Below are 19,170 nucleotides of genomic sequence, written 5' to 3'. Positions count from 1 at the left end.
AGCACCTTAAAGACCAACTAAGTTAGTTCTTGGTATGAGCTTTCGTGTGCATGCACACTTCTTCAGATACACTCAGATACACTTCAGATACGTGTATCTGAAGAAGTGTGCATGCACACGAAAGCTCATACCAAGAACTAACTTAGTTGGTCTTTAAGGTGCTACTGGAAGGAATTTTTTTATTCTGATAAAGGGAGAAGGTCTTATAAGATTGGTGCTCTCATCCTCTAATGTAAGTTCTTATGAAATCTGTAGTTTTAAAAAATCTGCATGTCAGATCAGCATAACCCTTTGTTTTACTAAACACTGCAGCCCTTATTTCCACCTAGGGAAGGGAGGGAATTCAGTTCAGCTTGCATTTAAAGCCTAACTTTCTTAACTCATGCTTCCTTGAAACAATATGGGAACTGAAATTCAGCTATGCTTCAAAACTTCCACTTCTCCGAAGTCTGCAATCCAGCTCCTCAGCTAAGCAATATGTACAAAATGGGGTAAAATGTGCACAAGAGTGCATGTATCTATGAAAACATGTGAACAAAAATGCATTATTATTAGGGGAAATGGTTTTCAAGACGTGCATTATGCAAAATTGCATAAAAATGTATATATTACGATAAATTCCCTTAAAAAAAATCGCACTAGTGGAAATGTGAACCCAAATTTAAGCCTGGAAAAACAAGAGAAACCACAATTAACAGATTTGTCCAACCCTACTTCCACCCTCTCCAACATCTTCCTCACCCCTTTCCTATGAAGTTCTATGACATAGGCAGCAACCGTATCAGACTGGAGTGAAGGAGTAAAAGAACAAAATTATATTAAAGGAAATCAGGATTTTTTTACATTTGAAAAGAGTGTGAAGAAGGATATTCTGGTCTCTTGTCAAGGACGGGTCGTCCCTTCCTTGACAGAGTCCATAGCGTGACTGATGTGTGTGTGTGCACCAGTTGGCTGTGCGGGGGAGATTAAATCCGTGTGTGCTGTTGCTACGACTACAATCTCAACCCCCCCTCCCACCACGTGACTGTGGTGAGTGAAAAAAGGTGGCAGGGAGGCCCCCCCCCCCCGCTCGACAGCACCATGTGGCAGGATTGCCACCCGCTGAGGCTCCTCCCTTCCCACAGGCAGGACCAATCCATCCCTGCTCAGTGGGGCCACTTTCAACACAAGGGGTGCCATGCTGTGGTGCCATGTCATGTGTGCCAAGTTGGCAATAGGTGGGTTAGAGAAATACCTGGCATTTCATCCTGCCTGGGCTTTTGGTGGGTGAATAGCGTGGAGGCCCATGCACTGGGTTGCCAAGGAAGAGATGGGGCAGAAAAATAATAATAAAAAAGAAGCTTGCGGGAAACCCCGTTGTGCCCAAAATGGCAGAGAGATGATGTTACCTTACCAGCCTTTTTCCAGAGACGGGACCCACCATCCTTAAAGGCTTCTAGGAATGAAGCTGTTGTACAGCCACTCCACTCTAGCAGGGGCAAGCCAGGACTATGGTGTCCCACACCTCCAGGGCCAGCCTTGAGCTTCAGGGCTGGCCTGCGTAGGCATCCTGGCAGCAGGTCACTGAAGACATCAAAGGAGGGATCATTTCAACCACCAGTTGGCCGCTGTGGGAGCCCCTTGGGGGGGAGGGGGCAAGAGGCATTTTGTTGGCAGCTGCCACTGTTCATGACAACCTGTAGGTCCTGCTAGGAGATTTGGTGGGATGGGGAAGAGGGTGGGAGGGAATCAGCATTCGGGGGCAAACACAGAATCCGTAGTTCATCGCTGTTCAAGCCACTGGAACAACCCCTCTAGAGATGCCTCTTCTCTTCTTGGGCTGCAAGAAGGGCTACAGAGGAAGATTTCTTGCATTGTCATTTGTTAGTTCATTCGGCTAAGGAGAGGGTGGAGAACCTGTGGCCTGCCGGAAGTTACTGAACTCAAACTCCCATCAGCCCCAGCCAGCAAGGCAAATGTTCAGGGATGACTTGACTTGCAGCACAACCACCTGTGGGGATGTGGCCACAGGTTTCCCACCCCAGAAATAAAGTGGTGTGTTTTAGTAGAGGGAAATATTGGTACTGGAGACACTCCAGCAAGTCTGTAGTCATTGGCAGTTGCCCACTTTTCATGTACCTTTCTGCAAGCAGCTTCTCTGCATAACTCTTTCCCACAGCCCAGGAGCAATTCTGACTAGGGTTGAGCTGAAAGCAAAGGAATGGGAGGACTCACAAGTGCTTCCTTGGCGATTGCACTGGAAGGGTGCATGTGTTCAGAACAAGGGCAAATTCTTTCCGAATTGGCTGTGTTTGTCCTTAGCGGCAGCAGAAAATGGATCAATCTGATGTCTAGAGGGGGCTTATCTGCATTTTACTTTCCACCACTTGTTCCAGGCATGGTCAGTGTGTTAAAGCTCCATGTCTGAGTGCCCTGCTTTTTTGCTCTGGAGCCTTCCCTGCAAAAAACTGATCTTTAAAGCTCAACTGGAGCAAACAGCACTCTGTGGAAAACCCAAATTGACATTTGCTCCAATTGAGTGCTAAAAAGTGGGGTTTTGTGAGGAAAGCTCTGGGGCAAAAAAAATAGAGCACTTGGACACAGGTAAGTGCAAATAAGCCTGTAGTCTTGCAACAATGTCTCATCATTCACTGTAAGATTCCTGGCTGCCTGGGATTTGACTTGTGACAAAGGAAGACGAGGATACAGTTGTTAGAAAAATGCCCCAAAAGATGCCAGAGATGGGAGCAAGCATTCAAGAGATTGGGTCTTTATTGTCCCCGCCAAAGTTGCGCCACTTTGGGGAGACTATTCACCCTTGTTGTGTTACGTGGAACTGCAACAAAACACCTCATCTGGCTGCTTTAACCACATAGGCAGAAGGGCTTGGCAAATATCTCCTGGTTAGGCTTCCTTCCAACACCTGTCAGCAAACTTCTCCCATCCTTAACATTCACACACCAGGCTTCCAGCCTCACGTATTGGGCGGAATGCTGCGCTGACAGTTGTTTAGTAAGGAGGGGCAAAGTAATGTTTAACTCTATAAAAGCTTTATGAGTAACACATTCATTCATTTCAAAGGACGAGTTGCTGGGTTCATTCCAGGGAAATGATCTACCCAAGTGGACAGGAGGGGTGAGGGGGAAACACCACTGTTACGAGCTCCCCCTTTTGCAGGAGCAGCAAAACATCACATTCAGCACTGTCCCCAGCTGATACCCTGCAACAGGCACAGTATTCTCCCAGGCAGGAGGCACTCAACTTTTGAACACACTGCCTGCACAAGCCATACCATGTAGTCAAATGCATTTATTATATTAGATACCATAAATTTGACACACTTGGTGTAGAAGCATCACGCACACACAAAGAGTTGAACACCAGGGAGGCGTAAGCACATTAAGAGTCACATGGAGGGGATTTGGCCTGTGTAAAGTAATGCATTCTAGAACTCTCCTCGACTCTGGGATCCCTTATGGAGGGAGAAAAGAGCCAGGATGCTATGCTATGCTATGCTATGCTATGCTATGCTATGCGAGGCAATGCAAGAGCATTGTGAGACTGTAGAGCCAAAAGGTTGACATCTATTTCCCCTTTATAAAAGAGGCTATACTAATTCAATCGAGTGCAAGCCATTAGCTTGGCCAAAGACAGAGGGCTTTGGCTCTCTGCACTATGTAGTCCTTATTGGGACAGCCTCCAGCAGTACAGCAACACAGCAAAGCCCTTCCCAGTCCTTTCAGTGTTTCTATCTGCATCTCATCTTCCTCACTTCAATGCTTTCAAATTCTAGGCCAGGTCCTTTTCCTGAACTCTACATAGCAGACCAACACAAGTCGTCTTCCCCTTCCCTACCACTGCACTGAGAGGGACTAGACCACCTGTTTTAATGCAGATCTGCCACTCTTGTAGACTACTAGCAGTTGAAGGGCTTAGGGTACAGGATTCTTTAAGGGATAGCTTTTCCTTTGAGACAGCTCCTCTGCCACCAAACTGGATCCTCTCCGCTGATTCCCCAAGCAAGCCAGTATTGCCTGAGGGTGAGCAGCGGAGGGGAATGACAATTTAGTAACCTTATCAAACCCCAACCAGTCTCTGGGTCCTGCATTTCCCTGCAATGACAGGACCAAGGTGCAGGCTATTCTGTTGGAGCTGGAGGGGGAAGGAGGCAAGATGCCTGCTCATCAAAAAAGGGGGGAGGGGCGGCATTATGGACTCACCTGAGCATGAAGTGCAGCAGCAGCGGCAGCAGCTGGGTATGTGAAAGCAGCATGTGGGATGGCAGGGGTTAACTCCGTGGTGTAGAGTGGGTAGGGAGCCCATGCCTCTGGAGATGCTGGGATCAGGGTTGCTCCAGTCAGGTCATCTAGACATGAGGGAGCAACAGCACGTCACTCAAGACATGGACGGAGAGAGAGGGAAATAAACCAAACAGGCTGGGTTGTGTAGGAGCAGCAGCACCTCTGGTGGAAAGAGCAGCAAGGTAAGATGCAAATACAGTGGACGCTTGGGTTGCGAACATGATCCATGCGGGAGGCACGTTCGCAACCCACAGCTCCGCATCTGCACACGCGTGGGTCGCAATTCGGTGCTTCTGCGCATGCGCGAGCACCAAAACCTGGAAGTAACCCATTCCGGTACTTCCAGGTTCGGCACAGTGCGCAACCTGAAAACGCACAACCTGAAGTGTCTGTAACCCAAGGTATGACTGTACACACATCTGTACCACATCTCATAACCCCAGCTCAGGACCAAAGGGCTTTCACCCAGTGGCATCCATCCATCCATCCAAGCAGCCCTGCTCAAGCATCTCACAGAGGTGTGCACACACAGGTGCCTCCTACTCCACACTCGGAGACAAGGGATGAATCTAGAGCAGCCGTCCCCCCCCGTCCCCCCCCCGGCCTGTTTGCCTCCAGGTGCTTCTGCACTCCAACTCCCATCACTGGTCAGATTGGGTGGGGCTAATGGGAGTTGGTCCCAGCCGCACCAGGAGGTTGGGCTCCAATTCTTTCAGATACTCTCCCCTCCATGTGCAGCTGATGTAGGTGTTTTGCTAAGGGTTGCTTCACACAGGTTAAACACACAGTAAAAACAAAAGAGTTATGCATAGGCATAGTTGCCACATTCATACCAAGGCATAAATTGATTTTAATCTCCTTGCCTTTTAAGCCCCTTCAACACCTTGGGGAAGACATTTGCTGCCATGTGTGAGACAACCCTCAGTAAAAGCAGGAAATGGAAGCCTGCGCCGTCATCTAAAGCAGCCTTTCCCAACCACTCAGATAATGTTGGACTACGATTCTCATAATCCCAGACCACTGGGGCCATGCTGGCTGGAGTTGTAGTTCCACAACATGTGGCGACCCATGGTTAGGAAAGGCTAATCTAGGGCACCCCCCCCCCAGTGCAGGCCTGCACCCCTCCCCCTGCTCCACAATATTCCTCACAAGGGTCCCGTGCAATGAAGTGCGCTCCCAGGGCAGGGTGGAGGTTGGTGGGATTCGGTGTGGCCATCAGCTTGCTTTTTGCCATCTTGGTGTTGGCCTTAGCAAACTCTAACCGCAACGTCTGGGGGTTCTCCGGGTCAAAGCGGATGCCCTGCAGCGGCAGAAGAGAGAAAGGACAGAATGGAATGAAAGCCATGCAGTCAATCTTCTTGGAAACCACGCTGGAACACAATTTGACTGAAGAGCGGTACATAAAACGTGCAAGGCCAATACAGAAAATGTGCTTTCTTGTCAATGCAAAAGCTTGGGAAGGAGACGTTGTCTGTGTGCCTTTCCCAGGGATCAGGCTGGGTCCACATATTTAGCAGTATTGGTAGCAGGAACAGAGCCTACTGTTTCAGACTGCCGACAAGAGTTTTTGAAGGCTCCCGGCAAGCAGCACACACAACAGAGCATCAATTGGCCTTTGCGGTCCATGAGTGGTTGTGTATGTTTAGTCCTTGCCAGCTGTGCTCCCAGCTCATTTCATAGGCAGCTGCTTGCCTGCTGGGGGTGGAGAGCGCGCCACAGCAACAGCCATCACTGGGACAAAGTGGCAGTAAAGTTGGGACTACGAGGGTGCAAGCCTGTCCCCTCTCCCTCCTGGCAAGCAGAAGCAACTCTGCTCTTGGGAGGCTATTGCTGTGACTCCACCCCACTGCCAAAGCTGTTCCTGCATTAAATAGCTTACAGGTGAGAGCCAGGAAAAGACCTTTCCATGCATCTCAACAGATGCCACAGATTCCTAGGTTACTCTTGAAGCAGGGCCGGCCCACCCATGAGGCAAGGTGTGGCAACTGCCTCAGGTGATAGGATCCACAGACACGATGTCGATCCTTCTTTCCCCCCCTTGTTCCCAATGTAGATATCCCCTCACCCCTTCTTCCCTCGCGAAGGGGAGGGGGCACCATTTGGGGGGTCTGCCTCAGGTGCCAAAATGTCTTGGGCCGGTTCTGCCTTGAAGGGCAGAAAACACATGGCAGCCATGTCATCTGGGCTTAACTGGTGCAACACACAGTTAACCCACACAGCTCACTATTGCCTTGAAGCGCCCCAAATCCAGATTCGCTTGCTTTGAGCAACATTTCCCCACGTGGTAAGGAGAACTTGCAAAGTTTGCAAGTATGTGTTAAAGTTTGCAAGTATGTGTTATTGGTACGAGTCCCAAGGAGCTGGAGATCTACAGCACTTCCTTTCAATGAAGTTACCGGATATGAGATGGGATGGAATTGCATGCTGAGCCCAAGTCATTCTGGCTGTTGGGCTGTGCAAGTACCTGAACTGCATGGTCCTCAATACTCACATTCAGTGCATTCTTTGCAGCTTCCGCACCAGACCGGCTGTCGAAGGTAACAAAGCCAACCGGCTAGGGAAAAGAACACATGGTTTAAGCAACATGTGCATGATGTGTACTTGGAACTAACTGATCTAGCCACACTGCTGAGGACAGCTTATGGTGGTGGTTTCCATTCCATTCCATTCCAGGTGCCCTTCACAGAGCTGGTGGCTCCAAACAGGCAGCCTGGCAAGGGACCTGGTGCCCCAGCAAGTTCTTCTATGCCTTTCAGCCTACCAAGCTTCCATTTCAAGGGACGGGAGATGTGAAGAACCTGCTGTTGCTGAGCCCAGAGCCCAGCTTGTTCATTGCACTGGAGGCAGACTAGCTTCTGTTGCAGCTCTGGGTGCATCCGACAGGGTATTCAGCAGCACAAAGGACGCCTTAAGATAAGGTTTGCTGCTTTGCAGTGTTGGCAGATGTGGGTGTTTTTGTTAGCTAGAACAGCAGAGATGGGGAGCCTGTGGCACACTCCAGATCATTGGGCTGGACTCCATCATCCCTGGGGCTGATGGGAGCCTGGAGTCCAGTAATACTCAGACTCCGGCCATAGTTTCCATATCTGTACAATAAAGCAATGTCTTGGGAAAGACACTGCACTTTTGTAGGGAAAGGGAAACTATGTACACAAAACATGCAATATGTAGACCATTAGAAAGTGTCGGCCAGTCCATGCAGCACAGTTAGAACTGAACAGCCTTCAGACAGGGGCTTTGGATGGGATAAAAGCAGGCCCAGCTTTATTTGAGTGTATGCTATTGCCCATCCCTTTACTGTAATCCTCGGGTTGCACCCCCCTCCCTCTTCCTAATTAGGGCATCTGATCTACAGTTTAAGCAGTTAAGGGCAGAACTGGGAAGCTGCCAGAATGAGGACTGAGGGAGGCATTACCTGTTTTGATGTTAGCTTGATCAGCGATCCTTCATAACCCTGAGGAGAGAGAAGCCAGCAAGTTAGTTATTGGATTCCTTAAAAGGGAAAGAAAAGGATGCAAAGGCCAGGCCAGCACCCTTAAACAAAGTGCCAGAAATACTTTTGCAGCCCTGAAAAGCGAGTTAACATTAAGACGCAGTTACTATGTTAGAAACACTTTCGCCCCGTCACCACCATCCCCACCACAGATGCGCTATGCCCTTCCACCCTATGAAACTGCTTTATATGGAGTCAAGTCATTGCTATAAGTAGCCTAATATTGTCTGACTAGGGACGCGGGTGGCACTGTGGGTTAAACCACAGAGCCTAGGACTTGCCGATCAGAAGGTCGGCAGTTTGAATCCCCGCGAACTGCCAACCTAGCAGTTTGAAAGCACGTCAAAGTGCAAGTAGATAAATAGATGCCGCTCCGGCTGGAAGGTAAACGGCGTTTCCGTGCGCTGCTCTGGTTCGCCAGAAGTGGTTTAGTCATGCTGGCCACATGACCCAGAAGCTGTACGCCGGCTCCCTCAGCCAATAAAGTGAGATGAGTGCCGCAACCCCAGAGTCGGCCACGACTGGACCTAATGGTCAGGGGTCCCTTTACCTTTACAATGTCTGACTGGCAACGGTTCCTTCAAGGGTTCAAGCAGAACCCTTTCCTAACCCTGCCACTAAAAGCCAGCTAACTGAGAAATGCTGGACATTCTACCTGCATCCCGACATGTTGCTATCCCTAAGTATTAATCCCATTAGTTACTAATGGCAGCTACACACTTAACAAAGGGAAGTTCCTACACTGGATCAGACCATTGGCCCATCCATCCGGAAAGGTGGTTGGTTAGCTGGTCAGGGATGCTCAAGAAGTATTTCCTGCATCAGAGTTGGACTGGCTGACCTCTGAGGACTGGCTGACCTTCCAATTCTATGACTTTTGGGGGTTGGGAGTTGGAGGGGTGGTGGTGAATCTGGGGTTGAATACCTGCTCAACCCTGCTCCCTGGTGACCTTGAACCAACTTTATAATTCTTCTCTATAGCCGACAGGGCACAAGGCTGCCATATCAATAGACTAAGGACACAATTGCTTGTAGGGGTGCGTGTGCTGCTGCTTACCTTGAATGGCCGGAAAAGCAGGTAAAGCTCTCTGGGCTTGATGTCCACAGGAAGGCCACTGACAAAAAGTGTCCGCACCTAGAAGAGGTGGAACAATGCCAAGCAGGTTTAGAGATCACTGTACCGGATCACTGGGTATCTTATTAGTCACAGTCCAAGGTTCAAGCGCCAAGTCATATGACTGACAAATGCAGGAGTGCAATCATTCTGCGAAGAATATTCAAGAGAGTTAATAGCTACTGTTGACTGGGAGACTGTCCAATTGGAAGGATCTGTCAGTTTTGGTTCTCTCATTTTTTAAAATCTTAAATTCAGTTCTCCACATTACTGCAGCAATTTGGTGTATTTTTTTTAGCTCTCATGAAAATTCTTCAGCATTTTCAGGTCAATTTCTTCCAACACACACTTTTCTACCCAATTTTCACGCATATTTTCAAATCACAAAGCACACCTTATTTTCAAACAAAATTCGGAAAAGTGCAAATTTGGAAGGACGGCAGTGTTCCGGTTCTCATATTGTTTCACAAAATCATAATTTGATAAATTTGCCTTAAATGTTATTGAATTTCTGTCCCATTTCTAGCTGGAGAGTAGGTGGGATTATTTGATTAGAGGTTTGTTTGTTTGTTTGTTTGTTTGTTTGTTTGTTTGTTTGTATAGACTAGATACCTGCATATGTACATATAGCAACTGATCCCTGAAGCTGGGCAGAGGATGGAGAGATGTAAAAGATTTTCTGTGGCAGTTTGCCAGTTGGCTTTTTTGAAATGTGGTTTAACCAAAGTCAACTAGAAATGTAACTGCAAGCCCTAGATGTCATTTTTCACTTTTGTACTTAGCAATGAACCCTTTTTTTAAAATAAAAAAAAACAGTACTAGTATGTGGAGTCTTTCCCTTACTAAGTACCCGGTATTTTGTTTTTGTTTTTAAATGTATTTTTATTAAAGATTTTCTTGATTTACAAAGGTATGTGCAATGTCTCTCGTATTTTTCCCCCCATGTAACTTTTTTTTTTTTACAAATCGGTTTCATTTGTTGAGACATTAGGAAGAATAGGGGGAAAGAGGTGGGGGGGAAAAGATGAGTGGGGGTGGGGTCAGGTGGTGATGTTTCTATTAATATGTGTGGGGTTTTGTGTCAGTGTCGCTTGTGCAGGTTCTCTGCTGTTCACTTGTGTTCCTTTGGTGGTGAGAGAGGTTGGGTTGGCCTAGGGTGTGGTTGTTTGTTTGTGATTGGCTATGGTGATCTTTGCTTTCATGTGTGAGTGGGGTGGGTGGGTGTTTTAGATCAGGTTAGCCATATTGATTTGTATGCTGTTGGTGGATTCTTGTCATTGTCTTGTTGGGCTGTGTATGTGATAAAGGGGAGCCATGCCAGGGTAAAGGCATCTTCTTCTGTTTGTCCCCATGTCAGTTTCAGTTTATTGGTTAATTTTTCTAGTAAGGCTGTTTCCCATACTATTTGGTACCATTGGTCCATGCTTACTCCTGACAGGTCTCTCCAGACGGTTATGATGTTTCTGGCTGCTGAGAGTAGGTGGGTTATGAGTTCTTTGTGGTGTAAGTGGGCATTGCTGTCTTGGAAGATGTTTAGTAGGGCCAATTCTGGGGTGATTTCCAATACTTGCATGGTTATTTTACATATTTCTCATAGGGCTGTTGTCCAGAATAGTTGGATTTTGGGACACTCCCACCACATGTGGAGGTATGTGCCTGTGGAGGTGCACCCTCTCCAGCATTTTGGTGAGGTTCCTGGGTGTATTAGCGCTAGTTTTCTTAGTGTTAGGTACCACCTGTAGGTGATTTTCAGAGTGAGCTCTTTTCTTTTTGTTGAAATGGATTTAAAGGTGGGTTTAGATCACATTCTGGTCCATTGAGTGGGGTTAATCTCATAGCCTATGTTAGCCTCCCATTGTTTTTTTGATTGTATCTAGGGAGTTTGTGGGATTTTGGAGAAGTATTTTGTATACTGCGGATACAATCCCTTTACTGTGTCCCTTTGTTGTTAGGAGGAGGTTTTCGAAGGTTGTCAGGGGCCTAGTTGCTGCTGGTTTTACTACTGGATTGTTTAAGAGTGCATGTAATTGGTGATGTAATTGGTAACCAGGACATTTAGGTGTCTTCTAGTTTGTCTTGTATTTCTTGTGTTGACAAAGGTTTGTTATTTTTATAGAAGTTTATTAGATGATATAAGCCTTTGGTTTGCCAGGTTTTTATCTGGAGGTTTTGTGCTGCATGATGGAATAATGGGTGGTACGCCAGGGGAATTAGTGGGGTTGGGGTTGGGAATAGTTTGCCTGTTTCTGTTTTCTATGCTTTGAGCATGGTCTGTGTGAAGTACCCAGTATTTTGTTTAAAGTCATTCATGGGTATTAAGATGGTGTTATCTTTCTTTTTATTTTTCTAAGAGCATGGGGAAGAGCTAAAGTTCAGCGGCAGAGCAAATACTTTGTATGCATAATGGCCAATATTTCAATTTCAAGCTTTTCTAGTTAAAGAGTTCAAGAAGCAGATTTAAAGGGAAACTTCCTGGACAGCTGCTGTCAGTCAGAGCAGGCACTAGTGGGTTAGATGCACAATTCCTCCCCATGCTGTTCACCAGCAAACTGCTAGTATTGTAATTTACAATCCTTGTGAACTTTTCAGAGAAAGTGCAAGATACAAATTTAATAACTGAAGTGCAATTCTCAAAACTGGCTGCCTGCTGAATCGCTGCTCTTGACCTTCCTCCCTCCCTTCCAATCATGTGGCAGCCCCAGAGCAGAAACTAGGTAGGTTTTGTAATTCTTACTCTTCTACACCTGGAAAGCTTAACTTTTAGAATATTCAAAAGAGCAAAGCGAGAAAGTTTTAATTCACAGTAGTACTTGTCTGGGGCAACACTGCTCTGATGTCCCTTGCAAAGTGCATGCCATCTCTCTCTGTCTTTGGTAAAGTCTCTATTTCTCCAGTATCTTTTTTATTTATTTTATTTATTATTTGGCCCTTAAATGCATTCCATATCAGACATCTATCAGGCAGGAACCTCCTTTTCTATTGCCTTTTGGTTCTTGAAAAATACATTCCTCTTTCAACAAACCTTCTAAACGGCAGTCTTTATCCCAGCTGATATTTCTCTGAATTTGAACTGATTTTATGTATTTACTGCTGTTGTTTTAAACTGGTTTTATAAATATATTTGCCTTATAAAACTTTTATATGTTCATTTGTTTTAACAGTTTTTATATATGAGTATTCTCTATGTTTTCATTATATTGTAAATTGATTTGGGGTGGCCTTACGGGAAGTGCTTCATAAATAAAAGCCCACTTTAAATAAAACTAGAGCCACAGTTTGATAACTTAGTTATTTTAATTTCTGTCCCAATATAGCAGTGAAATATGCTTCAAATTACACCAATATGTTGTCAAAACAACTTGTTCCTTTTTCAGGGGGGGCCTTTTTCAGCTCCTATTGCAGCAATATTCCCAGATCCGGAAGCAAAGCTGGCATTAGATGACAAGCAGTTTGTGTTTTCTGTGGCAACTCAGGCATCCAGAATGACACACACTGTCCATGTTACTTCTGACCCCATGATTGCTCAGAAGGATCATGCTGAAATAAAAACACCTGGCCTCTAAAGTGACCTAGCACAAACTAGGCTCAACATGTACAAATCTTGCTTTGCTCTCTGGGAGATGGCAGTGTTGAAGAAGTGAGCACTCTTTGTCTGAAACTGCTGCACCGGGCCTCTTTAGAGGTAACCAGCAAAATATGTCCTGCCCACTAAATCTCAGCCTGGTATGCTCTATTCCAGGGGTCAGCAAACTTTTTCAGCAGGGGGCCGGTCCACTGTCCCTCAGACCTTGTGGGGGGCCGGACTATGTTTTGGGTGAAAAAATGAACGAATTCCTATGCCCCACAAATAACCCAGAGATGGATGCATTTTATATAAAAGCACATATTCTACTCATGTAAAAACACCAGACAGGCCCCACAAATAACCCAGAGATGCATTTTAAATAAAAGGACACATTCTACTCATGTAAAAACACCAGGCTGGCCCCACAAATAACCCAGAGATGCATTTTAAATAAAAGGACACATTCTACTCATGTAAAAACAAGCTGATTCCCGGACTGTTCGCAGGCCAGATTTAGAAGGCGACTGGGCCAGATCCGGCCCCCGGGCCTTAGTTTGCCTACCCATGCTCTATTCCCACAGTGACCAAACTTGCTGGAACAAGAGCAGTGACCAATCCAGACCGTATCATATTTGAATACATCTGCTTGACAGTGCAACCCAAACCCTCATGCTTTCTAGAGAAAGACTGAGGTGGCAGATCAGGGAGGTGCTCCTTTAAAACTAACATAAGACAGCCTAGTTCAGAAACAACTTTCTTCCTATAGTGAGGAGGAAGGATGCAAGAGCCTAACTCTGTTTCTAGACAACTGTAAGTAGAATTGCAGTTGACTTGCTATACTACTTGGTTGTGTTGTGGGTTTTTTCTGTGTACATCCTGCTTTGTCCTGTCCACACCAGTTGAAGCTCAGCATAAATTTACTATAATCCTTGTGGGTGCCATTTTATGACTCCCCACCTTTTATTTTTAATTTAATTATCATTAACACAGATCCATTTAATCCAGGCCACTGGTGGCATTGATCATATTGCCCAAAGTTTTATGATTATTCTGAATTACTGCTGCACATCTTGCCAAAGGAATTCTATAATTCTATTCGTGTTGTGCCTTTCTAATTATGTTTTATTAGTTTACTTTGTTTAATGTTTTGTAAACCACCCTGGCATTTCCAGATGAAAGGTGGTTTCAAAGTTTAAAACAGTATGCCATACAAATTCACAAAATCCCAACAGAATATTTAAAATATTCTTTCCATGTAAGGTGCACAGACCAGCGTGCCATTCAATGGAAGAAGAGATTAAACACAACATCCAGGGCTATTCCTTCTCAGAGTAAACCCACTGAAACGAATGGCCGTAAGGAAGTTAGTTTTCATAGATTTCAGTGGGTCTACTTCAAGTAAAACAGCTAGCCACAACCCAATGTATATCTCTTAATAAGACCCCAAGGTCTGTTTAAAATTAGTGAGAGTTGTGGCTTCTCCAACCTCGCTTGGTACCGGATTACATGGTTGCAGCACACTGTTGGAGTAACTCTGTTCTCTCTATTTGTTGTCCTAACAGGCTGGCATCTCAACAGAACCTCAGAAGTAGATCTTAAGGTACTGGTAGGTCAATATTAGTGCTGGATTTAGGGTAGCGAAGACAGTTCCCCCCATAGGAAGCGAGTCAAGGGGTTGTAATAAATAATAAAAATAAAAATAAAATAATAACTTTATATAGGTAGCGTGCATTTCTGTGCACTCTGGCACTCATCACTGTGTTCTGTTGCGCCAGCAGTAGTCTAGTCCTGCTGGCCACATGACCCAGAAAGCTGTCTGTGGACAAACACCGGCTCCCTCGGCCTGAAAGCGAGATGAGTGCCGCAACCCCATAGTTGTCTGCGACTGGACTTCACCGTCCAGGAGTCCTTTACCTTTACCCTTACTCATTTGGGTAGCTACTCAAAGTAGCCAAAGGAATTATTGTGAAAATAAGGGGGGAATTGGGGGGGGGGCAAATTTTGCCCTCGCTCAAGGCACCATATTACCAAAGTCTGCCCCTGTCAAGATGGTTCTGGACCATAACCGTTTAGGGCAGGGATGGGGGCCCTTTCTCAGCCTGCGATCCACATTCTCAAATAGGGAGCCTTCCAGAGTTTCCGCCACACACATGATGCCTAGGGCAAACTAGCACGACGGTCGCTCTGCACCATTTGGAGCCTCCAAAGACCAGTTACCATGTCTGCCAATATTGTAGGCTGGTTGCGCCTGCAAATTTGCTACGCTTGTAACAAGGCACTTTGGCACCTGTTAGCTTCAGAACTTGAGTCAGCATTCCAGGAATCACCCTGCAGCTTCCCTCAGCAAATGCTTTACTGATATGCTTACCATTTTCTTCAAAATTATCTATATACCCACCTGTAATGCTCACATTTCTAGGTGAGGCACAAATAAAACAACATTCGGGTAGGATGAAAATACAGTGGTGCCCCGCAAGACGAATGCCTCGCAAGACGGAAAACTCGCTAGACGAAAGAGTTTTCCGTTTTGGAGGTGCTTCGCAAAACGAATTTCCTATGGGCTTGCTTCGCAAGACGACAATGTCTTGCGAGTTCCTGCTGGTCCCCCCCCTTTTTCTAAGCCGCTAAACCGCTTATCAGCTGATCCGATCAGCAGATAAGCCGCTAAAAGCCGCTAATAGCGCTAATCCGCTAATCCGTCAATGGGCTTGCTTCACAAGACGAAAAAACCGCTAGACGAAGAGAATCACAGAACGGATTCTTTTCGTCTTGCGAGGCACCACTGTATACAAAGCATGATGGGGATTTAGCACACATCAAGGGCTCCTCTTCAGGGTTCAAGCCATGCCCTTTCCCAGGTTACTCCATTCTATTCTGCCATTCTATTTCCATTCTCTCCCAACAGCCCAGTCAGCGTTCTGGGTCTACAGAACATGCTCAGCCTTTACTACCTCTCCACCGTTTAATTTTACTCCCAATGATCTTTTGTACTTCCAAAAGCCTTGGAGTCTCCATAAGCCCCCTAACAATTCCTACTTGTGCATGGACAATGCCGCTTACATAAGAATTCACACTTGGAGAAGGAGTTTGCCATTAATGTGCAGAATACTGCACACACACACACACACACACACACACACACACACACACACACTAGAGTTAGCCAAGTTAGCCCGAATCTCCCAGCAACCATAACAGACTACAGTTTCCTGGATTCTTTGGAGGAAGGCATGATGGCTAAAGTAGTATCACAGAGAAGAAGAAGAAGAAGAAGAGTTTGGATTTGATATCCCGCCTTTCACTCCCCTTCAGGAGTCTCAAAGCGGCTAACATTCTCCTTTCCCTTCCTCCCCCACAACAAACACTCTGTGAGGTGAGTGGGGCTGAGAGACTTCACAGAAGTGTGACTGGCCCAAGGTCACCCAGCAGCTGCATGTGGAGGAGCGGGGACGCGAACCCGGTTTCCCAGATTACGTGACTACCGCTCTTAACCACTACACCACACTGGCTCTGGATTTGGCCAAGGACTCGACTCAACAGCCCCTCATCAAAACGACACAGGGATGGGTAAAGTAATAAACATTTCCCTTCTTTAGATGGGGGCCTTCAAGACCACCCGTGTCAGACTCTAAAGTTACCCAACCTGCTTCGCCGAGCAGACAGAGTGCAATTCAAGCAGCAAACTTTTAAGCATAAAGAGATGTCCTTCAATATCTGCCAAGGTACTGCAGAAAGCTTGTAGAGCAAAAGGTGCACTGTTTTCCAAGACAAAACCTTGGCTTAGTTCTCAGCAAGGTGGCAAGACTATGTTTGGCCGGTGACCTCTTGTCCTACAAATAAAAATATTCCTTGAATAAAAAGTAACATTTCAGGGAAAAGGCTAGGTTAGGACACACTCCATTCCCCAACATCTAGTTTTTACACATGGAGGCTCTTTGTGCACTGCAAGGACCCTTCTTAATGCATTGGCAGCACTGCACACTGGAACCCAGCTGATGCAGTGGCCAATGCCACAACTGTCTCTTTTGTACAAGTGAGAAACTAGCCTTCAGTGTAGCGACTTAAATATACTGGTTAGGTCTACTCTGCTGTTTTTCACCCATTTCCCTGCAACTCCCAGGTTCGGCCGTGTCGCTACTGGGGAGGGACTGCAATGGTCAGAAACAAGTGGGGGGGTTTGTGAGGTTACTGTAAGTAGGCCAAGACCTCTGGGAACAAACACCTGCTACTGTGTTCTGTGCAGCGCACAGTTAGCTGCAGCAGCAAGGGAAATTCTTTAATTCTGCTGCAGAGGATTTTAAATTATTTTGGCAGTGGTGCCATCAGAGCAGAAGTCCAGAGTCCAGAAGGTCTAGCCCGCCACGTTTTGAAGTAACAATACACACTGCCATCTAAAGAGAAGGGCCTGCAAAAAGTCCACAGTCTAAAATTACTTTTGAGTACACTCTGGAAACTAATTGAAGTGTGATCTATTATATACAACTGAACCTTCTACACCGTTGAATCTGTTTTTGGGAGGCAGGAGGCGGCACATATTCCATCTCATCAAAGGCGCACGTGGTGTTCTCGGCTTGATGGGCCGCTGCAGAGCTGGTGACCTGTACCGCAGAGCAGATTCCAGGTCCAGAATAAAAATAAGCCTTTAAAATCAAAGAATAGGTAAAGGTAAAGGGACCCCTGACCATTAGGTCCAGTTGTGACCGACTCTGGGGTTGCGGCGCTCATCTCGCTTTATTGGCCGAGGGAGCCGGCATACAGTTTCCGGGTCATGTCGCCAGCATGACTAAGCCGCTTCTGGCGAACCAGAGCAGCGTGCAGAAACGCCTTTTACCTTCCCGCCGGAGCGGTACCTATTTATCCACTTGCACTTTGACGTGCTTTTGAACTGCTAAAATATATTAGCTTAAATTGGCCCAACTTCTCACACATCTATTGCATCTGCCCTCAGTGTTAGGAAACAATTTGTAGAAGCATACAGGACCAGAGTAACAATGCAGTAGAAGCAAGAGCAGCTGCAGCTCAGTGGTAGAACATCTGCTTTTCATGTAGAAGGTTCCAGGTTCAACCCCTAGCATCTCCAGGTATGGGTGGCAGTAGAAATGGAAAGATCTGTCGATTTCAGTTCTCCCAGTTTCTCATTTTTCCAATCTTAAATTCAGCTCTCTACATTTCTGCAACAATTTGCAATTTTGTTTTTTCAAAGCCCTCATGAAAATCTAGCAGCATTTTAATACTAATTTCTCCTAACAAAAACAAAAGGGTGCGTAAAAAGGAATACATTAGCGAAAATAACATGAGAATGCACATGAAATCGTATGAAAAAACATTCTCATGTTATTTTCACTAATGTATTCCTTTTGATGCAGCTTTTTTCTCCTGATATGCATTTTTATAAACACTGTTGGGTTTAAGAACTGCATTGCAAAATTCAGATCAGTTCAAAATTTCCAAAGCTGGCTGTGGTTTGGTTCTCATGTTGTTGTGGAAAGTGCAGATTAGATAGATTTGCCCTCTGGAGCAGGTGAAAACAAGCATGCTCCAACTTCTATGTGACAGCCCTTTGAAGTCTCCTTGTTTCCAAGCTAAACACACCCAACTCCTCAACCATTCCTCCTAAGGCTTGGTTTCCAGACCCTTTAGCATCTTAGTTGCTCTCCTCTGCACACATTCCAGCTTATCAATATCCTCCTTAAATTGTGGTGTCCAGAACTGGACACAGTATTCCAAGTGGGGTCTGACCAAGGCAGAATAGCGATGTACTTTTACTCCCTTTAATGAGGATACTAAACTTCTGTTGATGTAGCCTTGAATAGCCTTACTCATAGGTAGGCAAACTAAGGCCCGGGGGGCCAGATCCGGCCCAATCGCCTTCTAAATCCGGCCCGCGACAGTCCGGGAATCAGCATGTTTTTACATGAGTAGAATGTGTGCTTTTATTTAAAATAGATCTCTGGATTATTTGTACAGCACAGGAATTCGTTCTTTCCCCCCCTTTCTTCAAAATATAGTCCAGCCTCTCTCTCTCCCCCCCCCCAAGGTTTGAGGGACAGTGGACCAGCCCCCTGCTGAAAAAATTTGCTGACCCCTGGCCTTAGCTTTTTTTTGCTGCTGCATCACACTGTTGACTCATGTTAAGCTTATGGTCTACTAAGAAGCCACAGACCAAATCTGGGAGATTCTGCCAATACAAAGCAGCCACTCTCCAACTGCCATCATCCCTGACCAGTGGCTATGCTGCATGGGGCTGATGGGAGCTGGGAACATCAGCAACATCTGGATGGCTACTGGTCCCTGTTCCCTCCCCCCACTGTAGAGCACAGAGGTTTTTACTGGTCGCCTATGTGCCAGGGGGCAAAAAATGGCAGCCTGTACTGTTAAGGGATCTTTTGGCTCACCCAGACTGAATGGTATACCAGACATTTTGCTGAAGAACTGTTGTTGGGAGTTGACAGCATCAGTTAAACACAGTGTGGACGTCATACCTTCTTAAGACTTGGAACCGGGGAAAAGCGGCACACTCTCCAATCGTGTCTTATCTGGGGCAGAGCTTGGGCACAGCCAGCAATAAGCCATTCCTGGTCACAACGAATCAAGGCTCTGGAGAGCAATCTTTTGCTCTCCAGAGCCTTTTGTCAGGTCGATCCCGAGAGACGCAGGATAAGATGCAGCTGGAGCCCCTTGACGCTAGCCAGATGGAATGCTGTGCTGCAGCAGTCAG

At 46.2% G+C, this 19,170-nt stretch overlaps 2 protein-coding genes across 5 annotated transcripts in view; one reads left to right on the top strand and one right to left on the bottom strand.

Moving 5' to 3' along the window:
• The window catches only part of LOC308572799 (tigger transposable element-derived protein 1-like), a 195,349-nt gene that overhangs the window by 46,094 nt on the left and 130,085 nt on the right, over window positions 1-19,170 (top strand). The gene's annotated exons all lie outside the window — the stretch shown is intronic.
• Window positions 1-19,170, bottom strand: part of RBPMS2 (RNA binding protein, mRNA processing factor 2) — a 49,677-nt gene that overhangs the window by 5,848 nt on the left and 24,659 nt on the right. Inside the window, exons 2-7 of one of the 4 annotated variants that reach the window (XR_014001874.1) lie at window positions 8,831-8,908; window positions 7,696-7,734; window positions 6,772-6,834; window positions 5,430-5,580; window positions 4,200-4,345; window positions 1,389-1,563 (exon numbers count right to left, since the gene is read on the bottom strand). Coding sequence is in view for 2 of the 4 variants with exons in the window: in XM_081169267.1 (XP_081025393.1) it covers window positions 1,590-1,685; window positions 4,200-4,345; window positions 5,430-5,580; window positions 6,772-6,834; window positions 7,696-7,734; window positions 8,831-8,908 (573 nt within the window). In the remaining 2 variants the exon portion in view is untranslated. Of the gene's footprint in view, window positions 1-1,388; window positions 1,686-4,199; window positions 4,346-5,429; window positions 5,581-6,771; window positions 6,835-7,695; window positions 7,735-8,830; window positions 8,909-19,170 lie in introns of those variants that run through there. The other 3 variants (XR_014001875.1, XM_081169267.1, XM_081169268.1) reach the window with 3 other exon arrangements.

This window comes from Podarcis bocagei (assembly GCF_964188305.1).
Source record: "Podarcis bocagei genome assembly, chromosome: 14".
NCBI classification, from domain to species: domain Eukaryota; kingdom Metazoa; phylum Chordata; class Lepidosauria; order Squamata; family Lacertidae; genus Podarcis; species Podarcis bocagei.
Note: the sequence above shows the minus strand (reverse complement) of the source record. Positions and strands in the feature narration are given on the sequence as shown.